The 18449-nt window shown below is 45.0% G+C and overlaps 1 protein-coding gene across 5 annotated transcripts in view; it reads right to left on the bottom strand.

Annotated features, from left to right (window-relative positions):
- Sec24c (SEC24 homolog C, COPII coat complex component) overlaps window positions 1-17613 on the bottom strand; it is a 23178-nt gene extending 5565 nt beyond the window's left edge. The window contains exons 1-14 of one of the 5 annotated variants that reach the window (XM_005367633.2): window positions 17528-17613; window positions 15703-15896; window positions 12137-12272; window positions 6571-6743; window positions 6043-6216; window positions 5845-5925; window positions 5400-5536; window positions 4148-4216; window positions 2798-2909; window positions 2417-2544; window positions 1008-1146; window positions 682-797; window positions 379-503; window positions 50-241 (exon numbers count right to left, since the gene is read on the bottom strand). In XM_005367633.2, the coding sequence (XP_005367690.1) occupies window positions 50-241; window positions 379-503; window positions 682-797; window positions 1008-1146; window positions 2417-2544; window positions 2798-2909; window positions 4148-4216; window positions 5400-5536; window positions 5845-5925; window positions 6043-6216; window positions 6571-6743; window positions 12137-12272; window positions 15703-15868 (1748 nt within the window). In that variant the 5' untranslated portion in view covers window positions 15869-15896; window positions 17528-17613. Of the gene's footprint in view, window positions 1-49; window positions 242-378; window positions 504-681; window positions 798-1007; window positions 1147-2416; window positions 2545-2797; window positions 2910-4147; window positions 4217-5399; window positions 5537-5844; window positions 6217-6570; window positions 6744-12136; window positions 12273-15702; window positions 15897-17185; window positions 17485-17527 lie in introns of those variants that run through there. The other 4 variants (XM_013353983.2, XM_013353985.2, XM_013353984.2 and 1 more) reach the window with 4 other exon arrangements.
- Between the last annotated feature and the right edge of the window lie 836 nt (window positions 17614-18449).

Here is an 18449-nt window from a genome sequence, read left to right as displayed (position 1 = left end):
GGACTCACTAACACTGACCACTCACTCATCTCCACCACCTGGCTCTCACCTGGTGATGACTCCGCGGGACTCATTGACATTGACCAGGAAGCCATCCAGCAGTGGCACGAACATGTCAGCCACATCAGATACAACCATCATCTGGGGCTGAGCCAAGGAGCTCTTCACATTGTAGAAGTGGAGCACCTTATTGTAGGTGACAAAGCCAACTCGGATTGCTGACTCTTCTGCTCCACCCTCCCTGTGGAAGGCGACACTGTTACCCAGACTGGCCACCTTCTTCACCACCCATAATTTCATGACATAATGTTCCACTTGATCAGTCAACCCAGACACCCACTATTAACCAAAGGAAAGCAGTACTTCCTCCACTCTCACCTAGGCAGGTAGTCTAAGAGTGACTTGAGCTCCTCACAGAGGAGCCGCACAAGACCAGTCCTGATGGCGTTGTAGGAGACGTCAATCATAAAGATGAAGGCAGGAGGACTGGGGAATTTATTGTTCTGTAGAGGAAGGAAATGTTGAAGGCATAGGAAAACAGTAAGCAGGCCAGCAGACTAGTGGGCAATGCAGTAAGCGTCAGAGGGAACCCTGACAGGTTAAGAGAAATGGTGACAGCTCTTGTGGGCTGTCTCACAGTCCTCACTAGTGCCCTGCTCCTCTCCCACGACCTTCCCTCACCTTGCAGTAATCTACAGTGGCCAAGAATTCATAGGACCCCAGGGACAGCTCAGGACGGTCATAAGCATCCACACGTTTGCCAGTATGATCCAGATGTTGAAAATACTGGGGGGGAACTGTAAGGAGAATATAGTATATTATTCAAAGGTTCACCCTCAATCTTAGAATGCCAACTCCTAGCTGAACTCCTTCACATCATTCCAATACCCCAGTCCTCACCTGTGCCCTACTTTTCCAGTTCCTGAGGAAAGTCCCTCATCTGTCTAACTAGAAAGAAACAATGAAGATGCAAGCCTTCCCCACAAAGCTCAGCCTCCACAGCATACCATCATTGATACAACTGCAAAACGAGCACTGGAAGCGCCTCCCTCCCTCGATGAACATCATGAGAGGGCACATGTATGCTTTGCAGCGATTACAGCGTAGAGGGCCAGATTCGCCATGGTCCACAACATATGGTGAAGCCTACGGAACAGAGGGAGGGGCTCAGATGGAGAAGACATGGTAACATATGACAGACTGGAGGGAGAGGCAGCATGGCTCACGTACTCTATCTGGAAAAGGAATACAGTAGAAGAAACGAGGACAACGATAAGGGTGCTGATCCCTGGCTAAACTCCAGCGCTGGGATTAAAGGCATGCACCACCAAGTCTGACAAGTGTTACTTCTCAAGACCTAAACAAACAGCTACCTAATTAAAAAAAAAATGCTTTTGCAAGGCATGGTGGCACACACCTTTAATCCCAGCACTTGGGAGACAAAGGCAAGTAGGTTTCTGAGTTTGAGACCAGTCTGGTGAGTTCTAGAACCAGGTATGCAGAGAAGCCCTGTCTTAAGGAAGAAGAAAAAAATCACTGCTTTCAGGTACTGGATTGGCAGGTGGGGGCCCAAGCCAGGTGAGGAATGGAATATTGGATATAATAGTACCTTCTCCTTTATATGCCTTCCTAATAGCCCTACCCAATTCAAGTCCCCCCCCCCAAAAAAAATAATAATAATGCATTTATCACCATCCAGAGATTTGACCACACAATGAGAAGTTCCTACATCTAGCTGCCTTGCCTCTAGAAATTAGGCTGTCCCTATCTATTTTGTTTTAAAACAGGGTCTCACTATATGGCCCTGACTAGTTTTAAATTCCAAGACAGACCAGGCGGTATTGATGCACACCTTTAATCCCAGAACTCAGGAGGCAGAGGCAGGCGGATCTGTATGAGTTCGAGACCAGCCTGCTCTACAGAGCAAGTGCCAGGACAGGCTCCAAAGCTAAACAGAGAAACCCTGTCTCAAACCCCGCCCATCCCCCACCCCCCAAAAAAATCCATAGACAGGAATCTCAGTGGCTTCCTCAATACCATGCCTAGTTCTCTGTTTGTTTGTTCTGAGATGGAGTCTACTGTATAGCCAAGGCTGGGCAGAACTCAATGACTCCACGACCTCCTGTTTCAGCTTCTTGAGTGCTACAATTACAGGTGTGAGCCTCCACACCAAGCTGGCTCTGGCTCTTTTCATTTGTTCCTTCTATGAACCCTGGTCTCACAAAGTAATTTATTTGGCTTTTGCTTTCATCCCTACCACTGCTACCAAGTTTGGGCCTTGAGAAAGTAAGATACCAGAGATACCGATCCCTCCTGTTCAACCAAGATGTCTTCCATGCCAATCAGAATACCATCTAGAAAGAAACATCATTCCCTCCATTTCTTTCATTGTATTCTAGCCCCTTCCGAGACTTACCTCCTCTAGAGGCAGCCTTGCCAGTGGCTTGATGACAGCTGCCAGAGGCACCTGAGCCTGCTTAGCCATGTCAGATGTGCAAGGGATATTGTAAGATGTGCATCGAATGTACCGGGGACTTGCATTCCCTGAAGAAAGTACAAGATTTGAGTCATTTCCCAGAAGCCTTCTAGATAGCAGCTCTCCACTGGTGAGTCACTCCACCTCCACAGATGTTAGGAGCTGGCAGTAGCTTTTAGCCCCCTGAAAGACTGCGGGGAGCGGAGGGGAATTGGTGGGGGGAGCTGGTCTCTGGTTAAAGATCAATAAAAGCATGATCCATGGCTGATAGCCTTAGAGCATTGGCTGCCATAGGGAAACAGACATTAAAGTTCAGCTTACCTTGGTCTTTCACCAGGAAGTTGGTGGTGACTAGAGGTGGCACCTGTCCCCTTACACCAGTAACAAATGGCTCTGAACCCCGGCTGTTTCTGTCATCCTCAATAACCTGAATCTGTAGGAAAAAGCGAGATGAGTGAGATGGTAAAAGAAAAAGCAGTACCAGGACAACGGCAGGCCAGACTGTAGCACAAGAACAAAGAACTTGCCAAAAACCACCTCATGCACCAGGCATGCTTTCCTTTTGGGGTCCACATAAATGCTACAATGCTGACCTTCCACTTCGCAGCAGCTAGCAGAAGATGCAGGATGGGCCTTGGTGAGAATGGACTTTCTGATAAAACACCCCTGACCTCCAGTCATTGGTGAGTACCCTTTTATCCCTCCCACTTCTGATCCCAAACCATAAGACATGACTGGATTCCATTCTCCATCTCCATCAAACTTTTCCCTCCCTTCCTCTCTAGAAGGCACACTGATTGAATCAGAGCAAGGAGAACAGATGACAGAAACCCATGTAGAAATGAATCTACCTGGAATGGCTCTAACTCAATGAAATTAACAAGGAACACAGGGAGGAGAGAATTAAACAGGCAGAAATGATCAGGTAAGGAAAGGAGGCAAATGCTGCCTTCCTTTCAGGTGAGCATCAGTAGGTCCATAGAGGATAAATGTCCAATCCTTATGGCCCGATCCTCAAACCTCTACTTGTACAAGACATTAAGGAAAACAAACACAAAAAGGATATGCAAAGCTGGTAATCAGACCCTTGTTCAGGCTGGTGACCTTTGGTCAGTTACTTCAAGATGAGTTTGATAAAACCAGAAAAAGTAAAGGGCAAATAAGATTGTGTCCCGCAGCAGAAAGAGCTGACACTTAGAGATACACCAGAGTCTAAGACTCTCCAGATGAGAAGGTGGCCCACACTCTCCAAAAACAAGCAATCTCTTCTGCTCTTGTGAGAAATGCCATGAACCTGTACATTCATAGCCACCCACCAGAACATTTCTTCTCACATCAAACTGGAAGGATCTGCTGCTTGACTCTGTCTGGTTCCACCACATGCCACACACAAGCTTCTGGAGGAGCCAGCAGGACTAAAACCAAAGCTTACCATGCCACCAGCCCACCCTCAGAACCTGCCCATCCATCACCCCATACTCAAGGCACTGCTATAACAGCTTGTTTTCTCTTCCATACATGGGATGTGGGCATGCATATCCTTCAGGAAGGGATCTAGAAGGTCAGGGAAGAGAATGGGAGGGATGGACGTGGTGGATGAGGTGACTCACAAGCATGCATGAGTGGCACTAACACAGGAGGACAAGCACACACCCCCACCCCTGAACTTACTGGACTAGGAATGGCATCAGGGTCTATTCTGTGCCTGGTTTTCTGCTGAGGAGGCAGCTCATTAAGTTGCTTTTAGTGTTTTAATAATAAAGGCAGCAGGGGTATACAGGGAGGGAGACAAAAGAACAAGAGGCAGATATTACTTCTCTAACCCTGGTGTATCAGACATGAAGAGCTGGAGCCCAGCTCGGACTGCGGAAGTCAGGGACCCAGTAGATCTGGAATTCCATGTCTCTCTGGTCTAACACTAGGCCTAACAGGAAGACCTCAGTGACTCAGACTACCATGGAGCAAGACAAGGTCGGGGGGAGCAAGCAGGAGGCAAGCAGAACTCTTTAAGGAGGCCCTGCAGGAAGTTCCCTGGCAGGCCAAACCTACAACTAAGAACTCTCCCACTGGAAGATGCCTTGGCTGTCCAGCTAGACTCTCCTTTCCAGCATGGAAGAGAGAAGGAGCAGCTGAGCTGTCAGTCCTCTAGGCTTCCTAACAGTGGTAGTTCCCCAAAGGAAGAGGGAAGAGAACGGAATGGAATATGACAATGGCTAAGTATGAGGAGGTAACTGACATCGATGTTACAGACAGGATAGAGAGCGGGCCCTAAGTGGAAGAACTACTCTCTCTACCCACGTCTGAAAAGGAAGGGCTGAGGATTCCAGTGGCTCTGGAGGAGAAGCAACTTCCTCAACGGACTTTACATGTACACTGCCTTCATACACTATGACTGGTCCCCCTCCACACAGCAGTGACCTGCCAGTCAATAGTAACCAGAGCATCATTCTACATCACTACCTATATAGGAGCAGAGAGGAACCAGCGAGGCTTTCCTGCTCTGACTACCTAACAGCAGAGAGCTCCAACCTGCTTTAGCTATCAAGAAGAATGATGCCCTACTAGATCTAAGGGAGTAAGACCTGGCCACTACTACACACACAGAATGGCAAAGATGACCATGTTATTATTATGTCCAAGAGCAACAGAACATAGGCCTCAACCCAGAGCTCTACCAACATGACTGATCACTCTTGGTTCCCCTTTCTTCTCTGTACAGCTGTGGATTAAAAATGCCCTAAAAGACATCGGGGACTTGACATTCCATTTCAAAAGTTTAGACATCACATCTGAGTTCTAAGTCTTCAAGATGAAAGTCGAAAAGGGAATGTTATTAGAGAATGCCAAGCAAACATCTCATCTAGGTCAGCCTGCTTATCTGGCAGACATATGTTTCCCCAAGATCACATAAGCACCTACTTACAGGGCTGGGGATGGCATCAGGGTCCAGGCGCTTAGGAGGCAGTGGCTGAGGAGGCCCAGGCTGACTGCCAAAGGTAGGCGTTACAGGGTATGGGCTCTCATAATTAGGCTGAGGGCCTCGAGCTGGTCCAAAGGAACCTGAGAGACAAGGGCACAAGGTTGATGAATTCAAAATCCCTTCCCTGTCTCTGCTCAAGGACTCAGGAAAATAATAGAACTCTTTGAAACAGTTTACGGAGTGTCTAAGAAAGCCACTCAAAGAAAGACAACACTATCTGAATGAACTAAGAGATAAGAAAAATGTCTTACAACCCTCACATCCTAGTAATAGAACCCCGAAGCTGTCTATCTAGTTAACTACTTAGCAAATAGTACCAAGAAAAACAAACAAAAAGCCCTGAATAGCTGAAGCTTTTGGTTTCTAGCCAGATGCTGGGAAAACTTACCATTTTGCTGCAGCTGATACCCTGGCTGCTGAGGGGAGTGCATAGGTGGTGGTGGTACTGAGGGTCCAGTCATCTGGGTGCCTGGGGGCACAGCAAGGGCAGGAGGCAAGGACACATGGTTGGGCTGGCTCACTGGGAGACTCCCAAAGCCCTGTCCAGGTGGGAGTGGACCAGTCATGGAAGGCATCCGGGGACCACCTGAAGCTGGGGGTGTGAAGCTGGAAGCCAGTGGTGGGGCAGATCGCAGGGGAGGCTGGACTCCAGGATGACCTTGAGTCTGGCTAACGGGAGGAGCCTGGCTCTGAGGATAGGAGCCATATGGACCAGAATTAGGGAAACTTCCTGAGGCTGAGGCCAATGATGTTGGTGAACCTGAGAAACACAAGACGCAGAGGTGGAGGCCCAGTCATTCTGCCTCATTTGATAAATTATTTCTCCTACCAACAAAAAGGAACAAATATAACTGTCCTTAGTTCTAGAACTCAAAAACACAGGAAATAAAAAATATGCCCAGAGGAGGGCCATGGTAGCATACGCCTTTAATCCCAGCACTTGGGAGGAAGAGGCAGATGGATCTATGTGAGCTCAAGGCCAGACTGGTTTACAGAGAGAATGCCAGGACAGACTACAAAGCTTCACAGAAAACGAAATAAAATAAAATAATAAAATAAAAATGCCCAGAACCAAAACTTATGAAAATAGCATCCTGATCCCACCACTACTTACCATAGCCTAACCCAGAAGAGGGAGGGGCTTGAGACACAGCACCACTGATCTGCATTCCAGCAAGCTGTGCAGTCACCTGTGTACTTGTGGGGGGAGGGCCATAGGGCTGAAGCACAGCTGGCTGGTTGACCTGAGGGGCCAACGGGGACCCAAACTGCTGAGACCCTGGGACCCTGTAAAGAGAACGAAGCAGGGATGACTACAGGGTGAAATGTCTGTTGAAGCTGGCAGATCTTCACACAGGAAGCTACATTGTATTCTGGCATTTTATGTTCATCCTGAGATCTCTGATGGCTTCATACTTGCATAGTTGTGGCCAACTGACTTTTTTGTTTTGTTTTGTTTTTCAAGACAGGGTTTCTTAGTAGCTATGGAGCCTGTCCTGGAACTAGCTCTGTAGACCAGGCAGACCTGGAATGCACAGAGATCCACCTGCCTCTGCCTCCCTAGTGCTGGGATTAAAGGCGTGCGCCACCACCACCTGGCTCAAATGACATTCTTGATTGTCTATACAAATAAGATTTGTGGCAAGGCTTACTCTCCTCTAGGTCTACTCCACACATACCAAGCACCCTGGGGTCAACACTATTTAGTTGACACAGATGTTATCACCTCCTTAGCCTCAGTCCTGTGTGGACAAACTGCTTAAGCCTTGCAGTCTAACCTGAAGAAGGCAAAAGGAAAGGCACGGCACACATAAGCAGACCTGAGCAGACCTACTCCAGAAACGCCGAGACGACTCAATTAACTGCCCATTCAGCTAAAGTATCTATGACTTCATCTTGGAACGGTGTGAGAACAGTCAGCGAGAGTAGGAAGCAGGTCAGCTGAAACTAGCATTAGACACTAACTGGGAGGATGACGCTCGCTGTTCCAAGGAAGAACTAGAGAAATGACGCACCAAGGAACAACACCTTGTCACTTGAATAACTGTTAGATACTCACACAATGACAACACATTCAAATATAAATACTAATCATGCCAGTATCACTGGATACCAAGTGTAGGTAGCTGTTTGTTTTCCCCTAGTTTATTTATTTTTTTTAAAGATTTATTATGTATACAGTATTCTCAGTATTCTGTCTGCATATGTGCCTGCGGGCCAGAAGAGGGCACCAGATCTATTACAGATGGTTGTGAGCCACCATGCGGTTGCTGGGAATTGAGCAGGCAGTGTCTTAACCACTGAGCCATCTCTCTAGCCCCTCCCCTAGTTTGTTTGTTTGTTTACTTATTTATTTATTATGTGTGCAGTGTTCTGCCTGCAGGCCAAAAGAGGGCACCAGATATCCTTAAAGATGGCTATAAGCCACCATGTGGTTACTGGGAACTGAACTCAGGACCTCTGGAAGAACAGTCAGTACTCTTAACCTCTAAGCCATCTCTCCAGACACCTTCTTTGGTTTTTTGAGACAGGGTTTCTCTGTGTAGCTTTGGAGCCTGTCCTGGAACTTGCTTTGTAGACCAGGCTGGTCTCGAACTCATAGAGATCTGCCTACCTCTGCCTCCCAAGTGCAGGAATTAAAGGCATGCACCATCGCTACCCAGCTCAATTTTTTTTTCCTGTGAGTGCATGCATACCCAGGGTGAGCGAGTAGTAAATGTGTGGAGTTCAGAAGACAACTTTCAGATGTCAATTCTCAACGTCTACCAGGTTGAAGCAGAGTCAAGAGACCTTCTGCTGCACAGTATACTCCAGGCTAGCTGGCCCTCAGGCTTCTGCCTATTCTCCTCTCCACATCCCATGTCACTGTGAGAGTGCTGGGATTACAGATGTGCACCATGCATCTGGAATTGGTTACAGGGGTGAAACTGAGGTTGTCAGGCACTACCCACTGAACCTCCTTCCCAGCCCCTCCCTGCCTTATTTTGGCTCTACTAAACAACTAGTACTTTATGTTTGATCAGCTCCATCTGTTCTTTAGTTACCTGTCATTCAGTCACTTTACCTTCAACTGGTATCTCTTTTATGTGCATGTTGTGGGGGGACTTGAACCCAGTGACTCATATATACTAGGCAAGCAAGTACTGTAATGGTGAACTATACCCCCATCCCTAATGCTGCTTTCAACTAATATTTCTGCTAATATTCCTCAAGCTCTTTGTTGGGCTTTGCATTACTTGTGGTCCATAATATTGAACATACTATTAACCATACAGCAGATGCTCAATAAATCTTGTCAGACTAATTATATTACTCTAGCAGTGTAGATTAATGTTATGAGATAATGTTATGAGACAGTGTTATTCTGTCGAAGTGTACCACCATACCTACATATAGCATCTATAGTTTTCTATTTAATCTAACCCTATAGCAGAATGAGACAGAGCAGAAAGAAAACAAAAACACTGAAAGCGTGACAGAACAAGCTACAACCAAACTCTAAACCTGATTCCCAACTTCCAAGACTTAACATAGATATGTATACTTAAACAATTCTAATACAGCCAATGACATAAAGCAAATCGGAAAGTACAGCACACTGCATCCAAAAGGCCCACACATATACCCTTCATGATTCCCTTCCTTTCTCCAAGGGTAAATACTCCTAATTCTCAATTACCTTCCAGTTAGTTTTCAGTCTTATATAAACAGAATCATGATATATATACTCTCTGAATTTTGTATTTTTTTTCAAATTTTTGTGAAATTTATTTATGATATTCCCATTCCTCATTAAATGTTAGGCCATTAAGCAAAGTGATGGTGGCACATGAATTTAATCCCAGCAATTGGGAAGCAGAGGAAGTCAGATCTCTGTGAGTTCGAGGCCAGTCTACTCTACAAAGAGTGGAGTTCCAGGACAGCCAGGTCTGTTACACAAAGAAACCCTGTCTCGAAAGAAAAGAAAAGAAAAGAAAAGAAAAGAAAAGAAAAGAAAAGAAAAGAAAAGAAAAAAAGAAAAGAAAAGGTCTCTGAGCCAGAGAGAGTAGGCCGTTTTCTTTATCTCTTCATGAGACTGCCTTTATCATTTATTAATGATAATGACCTTGCCAAACCCAATGGTCAATTCTCTGCCCTCCTTCCTATAACGATGAACAAAGCTGATTAATCTCTTACTTTCATGAAACACTCTTTCCCTCTCGCCCCCTACCCCACCCCATATACTATATAGATTTGGCCAACATAAAACTTGCTTTGTAGACGAGGCTGGGCTGTAAATCACAGAGATCTACCAGAATCTGTCTCCCAAGGGCTAGGGTTTTGTATGTGCCTCAGATTCAGATACTGGCCTCTCTTTAAATTTTGAATTTCACTTTATATGTATGAGTGGTTTGGGCTTTTTTGTTTTGTTTTTTTGCATATATGTACGTGTTGTGGGATATCTGTACACTGTGTGAAAATGTATTGCTTTGATTGGTGCTATAAAAAGCTGAATGGCCAACAGCTTGGCAGGAGATATAGCAGGACTTCAGGGCAGAAATAGAATTCTAGGAAGAAGACAGAGTTGCCAGGTAGACATGGAAAAAGCATGACATATAGAAGATGAGGTAACAAGTCATGAGCCTCTTGACAGCATGTAAATTCATAGACATGGGTTACTTTAAGTTATAACAGCTAGTTAGAAACAAGCCTAAGCTATCAGCTAAGCTTTCATAATTAATAAGAAGTTTCTGTGTGGTTATTTGGGAGCTGGCAGGAGGGAGATAAAAATCTGCCTACATGTATGGGTGCCAGATATGTGCCTGATACCCAAAGAGAGCTTGAATCCCCTGGAACTGTAGTTATCGATGGTTGTGAGACTCCGTGTGGGTGCTAGAAACTGAACTCAGGTCCCGTGCAAGAGCAGCAAGAGCTATTAACTGCTGAGTCATCTCTCCAGCCCCCCCAAACACTCTCTGTAGGCCTATCTCTTACCTCACTATGGAATCTTTCTAAGGGTGCTACTACTGACTACACTCCAACTCTACACTGACCTCTTGTTCTTCCTCATGTCTACCAGATGACTTTCCCCTTCAGAGCCTTTGCATTTGTCCTACCCTCTACTGAAAAACGTTCTTCCCTTGGGTCTTCACGGCTTACATCTTCATTTCACTAAGGTCTCAAATATTTCCCTGAGGCTGACCTGACCAGACTGTCTAACATAGCTCTGAGCTCCTCACGAGTTACCCACAGCCGCACATCTTGCATCTTTAGGAATATTTGTCTGTCTATCACCATCTATTGTGTCCCACGTTTGCCTTTCTAGACTTATGTTCAGTGCTAATGAATGACTATAATACATTTGGTAGGTTCCAGAAATTACTTTTCCATTTTCACATCCACTATCCAGTTGCATTTTTTAAACTATTAGCAGAACCCACAGGGCCCGGCGGTGGTGGCGCACGCCTTTAATCCCAGCACTCTTGAGGCAGAGGCAGGCGGATCTCTGTGAGTTCGAGGCCAGCCTGGTCCACAACAGCTAGTTCCAGGACAGGCTCCAAAGCTACTGAGAAACCCTATCTTGAAAAAAACAAAAACAAAAACAACAACAACAACAACAACAACAAAAACTATTAGCAGAACCCAGACAAGGTTCTGACAGGCATAACTTCCCTCCTTCGTGTGGGAAGTCCTTCTGTATATGTGTTGCTTTTATTGGAGCTAGGAGGGAAAACTAAACTGAATACTGGGAGAAGGAAGACACAGAGTCAGTGAGATGTCATGTAGCCACCAGAGGAGAAAGACGCAAACTGCCAGTTGGAACCTTGCCTGTAGGCCACAAGCCTCGTGGTAAAATATAAAATAATAGTAAAAGATTAATTTAAGATGTAAAAGCTAGCTAGATGTAAAAGTTAGCTAGATGTAAAAATATGCTTATGCTATTGGCCAAACAGTATTGCAAATAATAGAGTTTCTGTGTGATTATTTCAGGGTGGAGTAGCTGGGATACAAACAGTATCCAGCAACACCTCCTGTAACAGGTTCTGTGCAAAGAGAGGTTTCTCAGGTTCTCATTATTTATGTAGCTTGCCTTCTGAGTCTTTTCATTTCAGAACTTGCATGTACAAATTTAACCAATTAGTCCTACTAAGTGCCTGGTCTCTTGAAAAAGGTTACACAGACAATCTGAGGTCCCTCTTCCTATTTCTCCCCTAGCATAGGCTAGTGGGGCCTAGAACCACTGTGAAAATGTATGTCTGGTAAAGGGGAAAAACATTCAGGTTTACAGAAAGATAATATGGAAACAAACCCAGGTACTAACAGGGGTCCATAATAGGGCTGGACATTAGTAGTACCTGTAACCTGAAAAAAAAGAAGGCAAGGGCTGGCAACATGGCTCAGTGGGTTAAGATCTTTGTTGTCAAGCCTAAAGACTTGAGTTTGAACCCCAGAACCCACGTTCTGGAAGGAGAGAACAATTCTTACAAGTTGTCCTGACGTACCATATGCACCTCATGGCATGCATGTCCACACACATCATTCATACATACAAAACAAATAAATATAACATAAAATAATTAAAAGAAGACAAACAAGATAGAAGGAAGAGAAAAAAGAATCTAAAAATGAAAAAAGAATAGATCCCCATACATCCCTAATCCACTTTTATCACACTGATTTTAGGCTCACCCAGTACATACCTTTGCATCTGAGCAGTGGAGCTTGGCCCATTCTGCATATCACCTTGACCAAACTGGCCATATGTAGTCTGACCACAGGGGGCTGGTGCTGTTGAGGCTGGAGATGCCCCTGAGGAAGGTGGAGCTCTTGGCACACCTGAGGGTGAAGGATAAACACTAAATGGTTAGGAAATAATTTTCTTCTCTACCTTGAGGCAGGAATGCAAAGCAAGAATCAATCACTCCAGCTGAAGAACAACTCTCACTATAGCAGTGTTTGGCATGTGGACGCCCAACAAACAGGCTACTTTCTTCAACATGTTGGGTAAGCTATGCAGAGCAACACAATGGCGGACCTCCCTCTGATCAACACTCTCTCTCCGTCTAAGACAGCCTTCAACCCTTCTCTGGAAAACACAATGGAGGACCTCCCTCTGATCAACACTCTCTCTCCGTCTAAGACAGCCTTCAACCCTTCTCTGGAAAACACAATGGAGGACCTCCCTCTGATCAACACTCTCTCTCTGTCTAAGACAGCCTTCAACCCTTCTCTGGAAAACATCTCACTCCACAACTTAGAAACTTGGAGGATACATGAGAAAGGTGGTACAGAAGATGATGAACAAGAATATAATGAATTATTCTATAAGAAACTAGGGATGTGGCACGTGCCTTTAATTAGAACACTTCCAAGGCAGAGGCAGATCAATCTCTGAGATTCAAGGCCAGCCTAGTCAACAGACTGAGTTCTAGGACAGCCAGGGCTACATAGAAATCCTGTCTCAGAAAAAATAAATAAATAGGGAGGGAGGGAGGGAGGGAAAAAGAAGAAAGAAACTAAGACTAAGGGGCTGGAGATCTGATCAGTTGCTTGCCTAGTATAAAGCCTTGGTTGGATTCCACCCCCAGTTCCACATAAAAACCTGCCTGATGGGGACTGGAAAGATGCTTTAGCCGTTTAAGACCTGGGTAATTGCAAAGGACCAAAGATCCAATACTAGCAACCATATGGTGGCTCACAACCAATTTTAACTCCAATTCCAGAGGATCTGTTTTCTTCTTCTGACTTCTCAATACATCCATACAAGCAAAACACTCTTACCAGGAAAGAAAAAAAATAAATCTAACATAAAGAACATGGTGGTGCACACCTATAATCCTGGCATTTAGGAGTCAAGAGGGGAACTGTTTGTTTGGTTGTTTTGTTTTACAGTGCTAGGTACTGAGTCAAGGGCTTCATGCATGCTGGTTGTGTTGCTCCACTGAGCTATACCAACCACAAGAAAGGCAACTCCTCTGAGCGGCTGTTCTGACCCCCTCTTCTCGGTATATTTTATACATCCTATCACGCTCTTTCACTCACTTTCATGTTCAGTAGCGTTCTCCCAATCAGAGACCTTTCTTTTGCAAGAGTTCTGTCAGTACAGATGGCCTATCCTAATGTCAATGTTGTTACCTACATTCTCACGAAAGCTGGGCTCTGTCCTTTCCTGGGATCAGATCTCTCCTCCAAACTACTCTCACTAACCTTAGCCATACTGCCAGCATACAATACAAGTGATGAGCTACTTGGGAAATCAGTGTTGAAATGTTGCTGACCCTCAGGAAAGATCAGATTCAGAAGCTGAACTTGGTCACTAACCATAACAGAACCAGAGAGATTTCCCTTCAATGACAAACCTCTCTCAGAAGACAAGGACAACTCCATTCTGATAAGTCAAACCTAAAAGAGCAGAAGTGGACTCTGTCCAATCAAAGTCCCAACCCAGAACAAGGCACTTCTAAAGAAACCAAGATCTAATTTACCACTTTACTGTTTTTCTACAGTGTGACTAAAATAGTAATATTTCATTCATTTTCAAAACCTATCCATGCCTTGCCTGACTGGTACTCGTCCACTCTATTAAATCTACTTCTGAGACAGGTATGGTGGCCTAGGCCTTTCATCCCAGCACTCAGAAGGCAGAGGCAGGCAAATCTCTGAGGTCTGGGCCAGCCTGGTCTACAGAGCAAGTTCCAGGACAGGCAAGGATGAACAGAGAACCCGCATCTTGAAAAACAATAACAACAAAATATATGTGTGTATTTATGTATTAGATTTATATATTTTATGTGTTTAAGTGTTTTGCTCATAGCTGGGCGGGGGGTGGCACATGCCTTTAATCCCAGCACCTAGGAGACAGAGACTGGCAGATCATTGTGAGTTCAAGGCCAGTCTGGTCTACAGAGCAAGTTCCAGGACTGATTCCATAGCCACTGAGAAACCTGGTTTCAGGGGGGAAAAAAAGATGTTTTGCTCAGATGCATGAGTGGTGCCTACAAAGGTCAGAAGAGGGCATTAGATCCCTTGAAACTGGGATTATGGATGGCTTTGAACTGCCATGTGGATCCTGGGAATTGAACTCAGGTCCTCTACAAGAACAGAAAGTGCTCTTAACCACTAAGCCATCTCTCTAACCCCATAAAATTATATTTATGTATTTATTGTGTGTGGAGATTAGAAGACAACTTCTTTTTCTCCTTCCACCGTGTGGGTCTCAGAGATTGAACGTAGGTCATTAAGTTTAGTGATAAGCACCTTTACCTGCTGAGCTACTTTTATTTATTTTATGGTTTGTTTTTTTTTTTTTTTTGGTAGTTCTGGGGATTGAACTTAGGATCTCATACATGTTAGGCAAGCATTTTGTTAATGATTTATATCTTCTTTTTTACTTTTTATTTTTAGACAGAATCTCATCTGTTACCTAAGATAGACTTGGACTTACTCTACAGCCCAGGTAGGTCTTGAACACACAATCCTCCTGCTGCAGCCTCCCTCACAGGATTATAGGCCTGTGTCTGTGGAATCTACTCTCTTAAACAACATAGTGTTTGGCATTACTCTAAATCTTCAACCAGCCTAACTGAAAAGTCTCTTATTAATAACTTTACAAGGTCTGCCCGGTAACAGAGAACCACATACTCTTTTTGAAAAAGTAACATAAAACAAAACACTGAGGGCTGGGAGCATAGAATCTAATGCAACACCAAGGTTCCTTATTTCACTGATAATATAAAATATTCAAGAAAAGGAAACCCAAGCAAAAGAAAATGAATGTCAGTAAAAGACCCAGGAGTACTAAAAGTCATGCATACAAATACACTTTTCTCCCCAAATTCATTTTCAGATAAATGTGTCCCAGAGTCATTTCATAGTCAGAACCAGAAGTCAAATGAGAAGCATTCTCAGCACATACGAGGAAAAATGATTTCAGGAACAGCTTAAGTCAACAGGCAACAGAAGAGCTATGACTACAACCCTTCCATCGAGCTCTTAATAATGCAGCCAGGTGAGGCTGTCTAGGGTAACATCCACAGAAGTGAGCTGTGATGAAATCTGGAAGACTCATTCCCATTAGATGTCTTCAGGTGGAAAGAGTCACACATATAAAAACACAGTGAGACGGACAACTCATGGGCCCTCGTTTTCAGAGGGCCAGATTCATGTTCTTCAATCACAGTCCTTAAGTAGCTTTGTCAGAGGAATACAATCTAACCCGAATACTGCTTATTCCCTTCCTTGGCTCAAAAGGAACCTGGGAACATACCTTGGGGAGGTGTCTGCTGATAGCCTGGCAGTGGGCCATTGTAGGCTCCATAGGCAGGTGCTGCAGGTCCTGGTTGCCCACCATAACCGGACTGATGATACCCTGGGTAGATGGGCTGGTTCTGCCCAAATGGTGGAACAGGTGGAGCTGATTGGTTGACATTCATTATGAGTGCATCCCCAATTTGATCTTACCTATGGGGGAAGGAAAAGAATGAAACCAGTCAAAACACTTTCTAAGGAGAGAGCAACTATTCAGAGAAGAAAGGAAGAGGCAGTGATCAGTTGAACTGTAACTCCTGCAAGTCAGTACCCAGCCACTTTCCCCATGCTGTGTCACTCCAAAGAGGTATCAATTCCAACTTCAGACAGACCTAGTAGAACTGAACATCAGACATTCGCCAGTGGTATATTTTCAGTGTCTCCTCACAGAGTCCACTGGCTGATAACTACCATGATGTTACAAGTAAAAATGTTTCCACTTTCCATTCACCCCATAAACACTTGAGTAACTTCAAATATGCTGGGGTTGTTTTTTTTTTTTTTTTTAGCACGAAGGCAAAAAAAAATTGATTAAAATTCTTCCCCTACAAAAAACAAACTGTAAAGTTATTGTTTGGGAGAAATGGTATTCTTTGTCTGACCTGTAATAATCCAAATGTTACTCTGACCCCAGCCTTTCCATGAAAATAGTGTATTAACCTTGCAAAGGAAGCATTAAGATTAAAAAAAAAGTAGCCGGTGGTGGTGCACAATTTTAATCCCAGCACTCAGGAGGCAGAGGCAGGCAGAGCTCTGTGAGTTCAAAGCCAGCCTGGTCTACAGAGAAAGTTCCAGGACAGTCAGAGGTACACAGAGAAACCCTGTCTTGGAAAAAAAACAAAACAAACAAAAAACACCTAAATACTTAGCAAGCAGTATTCCATTACAAAGATCATTCATTTCATCCCTCAAGCAGAGAGCTATGGGTATTCTAAATTCAAAAGCATGTCTGTAATCCGGTTTCTGTTCTAATGTTTGTTTGATAAGTCGCTATCAAAACTATTACAATCTTGATCAGCAACAGAGTTGGAGGTCCTTTCAAGAGCCATCCCAATAAGGCGGCAGCAGTTTTAAACATCCTTATCATACTAATTATTCTACAGGCAGAAGGGGCCCAGGAAGAGTGAGACCTCTCAAGTGTTGCAGTAGAACAATGGGCCTCTCTCTCTCTTTGCTAGCAAAGCCCAAAAGATGAACTACTGCCGAACTGAAAACTCTGGAACCTCAAAGCCATTTTAGGAACTGTCCTTCTAAACCCTAAACCTTGCACATGCCATCAACACTAAGCTTGGGAGACGTCCCTCTCCCCTTAACTTCCTGAAGTCAGGAGAGAGGACGGAATAAGCTTGGAGTCAAACTCCAATCTTGACTCCATTCTAGGTAGACAGTCGAGGGTGACAACCCAAAGGGGCGGGGCAAGCTTCCTAGAACTCTGAAAGTACCCGAGATGCGGAGGTTTGGGAGCTCCAGAGATTGAGATCAGGAAGCCAAACCAGCCTGTAGGGCCACGATGAGGGCCGGTTCATTAAGCAGTAAAGACCAAGCTTCTAATGCCCTTCAACATGCTTGGAAGGCGAGGTAGAGCCGGAACCTGGGCCAGGAGATGAAGGGAGGGGTCTGGGAGCGACCGCCGTTCACGGATGAGGGAGGTGAGGGTCTCTTCCCAGGCCCCGCCCCCAGGCTCCTCCCTTTCCTCTAAAACCGGACCACAATCAGGCCAGAAATACCCTGGCCTCTCCTCAGCATTCCTCCCCACAGCGCAACCTCGCGATGCCACTCCTCACCCGGCTCCAGATCCAGGTTCGACTTCGTTCCTAACGTCAAGGCTCCCAGGCTCGACTTCCGGTTCCGAGGGGGGGGGCTGTCGTGCCGTCCCCGGAAGTTCCGCCCCATGCTGTAGGACCGGGAGCCACTCCTTCTGCCACGTCGGCCCTAGGTACGCTTCCGGGAGCCCGGATGCTGCGCATGCGCTTTTGTTCTTTCCCGTTATGGCCACTGAGAGGCAACTCTGAAATTTACGGGTTTTTTTCTTCCAGATATTCCAGAATCTTTATGGCTTTACCAGCTGAGAGGGTGTTCAGAAGACTAGGTCAGACTATTTTAGTAACGCTCCCTCTGTCATGCTGTGAACTATTAAGGACCTCTAGTCTCGTAGCCACTTCCTGTTAACCTTTCACCCCCATTGATTTGCGTCCCTCAGGTAGATCTCACCCCCACTGACCTTTGAGCCACGCGTTGGTGGCAGGGTACTAGCCCTTACTATAAGATTGTGTGCTTAAGTGTTCGAGTTTAAGCCCATTAGCTCAATATTTGGACAATTTCTGCCCCAATTTATGAAAAGAATGCCTAACAGTGATTTGAGATGAATTTAAAAACGTTTCATAAGACTGCCTAATGTAGTGTTCAATAAAGATTAGTTATTTGCCATTTCGTGCTGTGTCTTTTTTTACAGAGGCAAAACTCTATCAGAAAAAGATCTCCCTGCTCTCTGTTTAAAAAGCTACAATTCTTTCAGTAATTATAAAACTTTTTAAAGAATAATTGTAGCCGGGCCGTGGTGGCGCAGGCCTTTAATCCCAGCACTCGAAGGCAGAGACAGGTAGATCTTTGTGAGTTCGAGGGCCAACCTGGTCTACAAGAGCTAGTTCCAGAAGAGGCTCCAAAGCTACAGAGAAACCCTATCTCGAAAAAAAACCAAAAAAGAAG

Source organism: Microtus ochrogaster, unplaced genomic scaffold (genome assembly GCF_000317375.1).
Source record: "Microtus ochrogaster isolate Prairie Vole_2 unplaced genomic scaffold, MicOch1.0 UNK21, whole genome shotgun sequence".
NCBI classification, from domain to species: Eukaryota; Metazoa; Chordata; class Mammalia; order Rodentia; family Cricetidae; genus Microtus; species Microtus ochrogaster.
The sequence above is the reverse complement of the archived record's forward strand: the minus strand, read 5'-3'. Positions and strand labels throughout refer to the sequence as shown.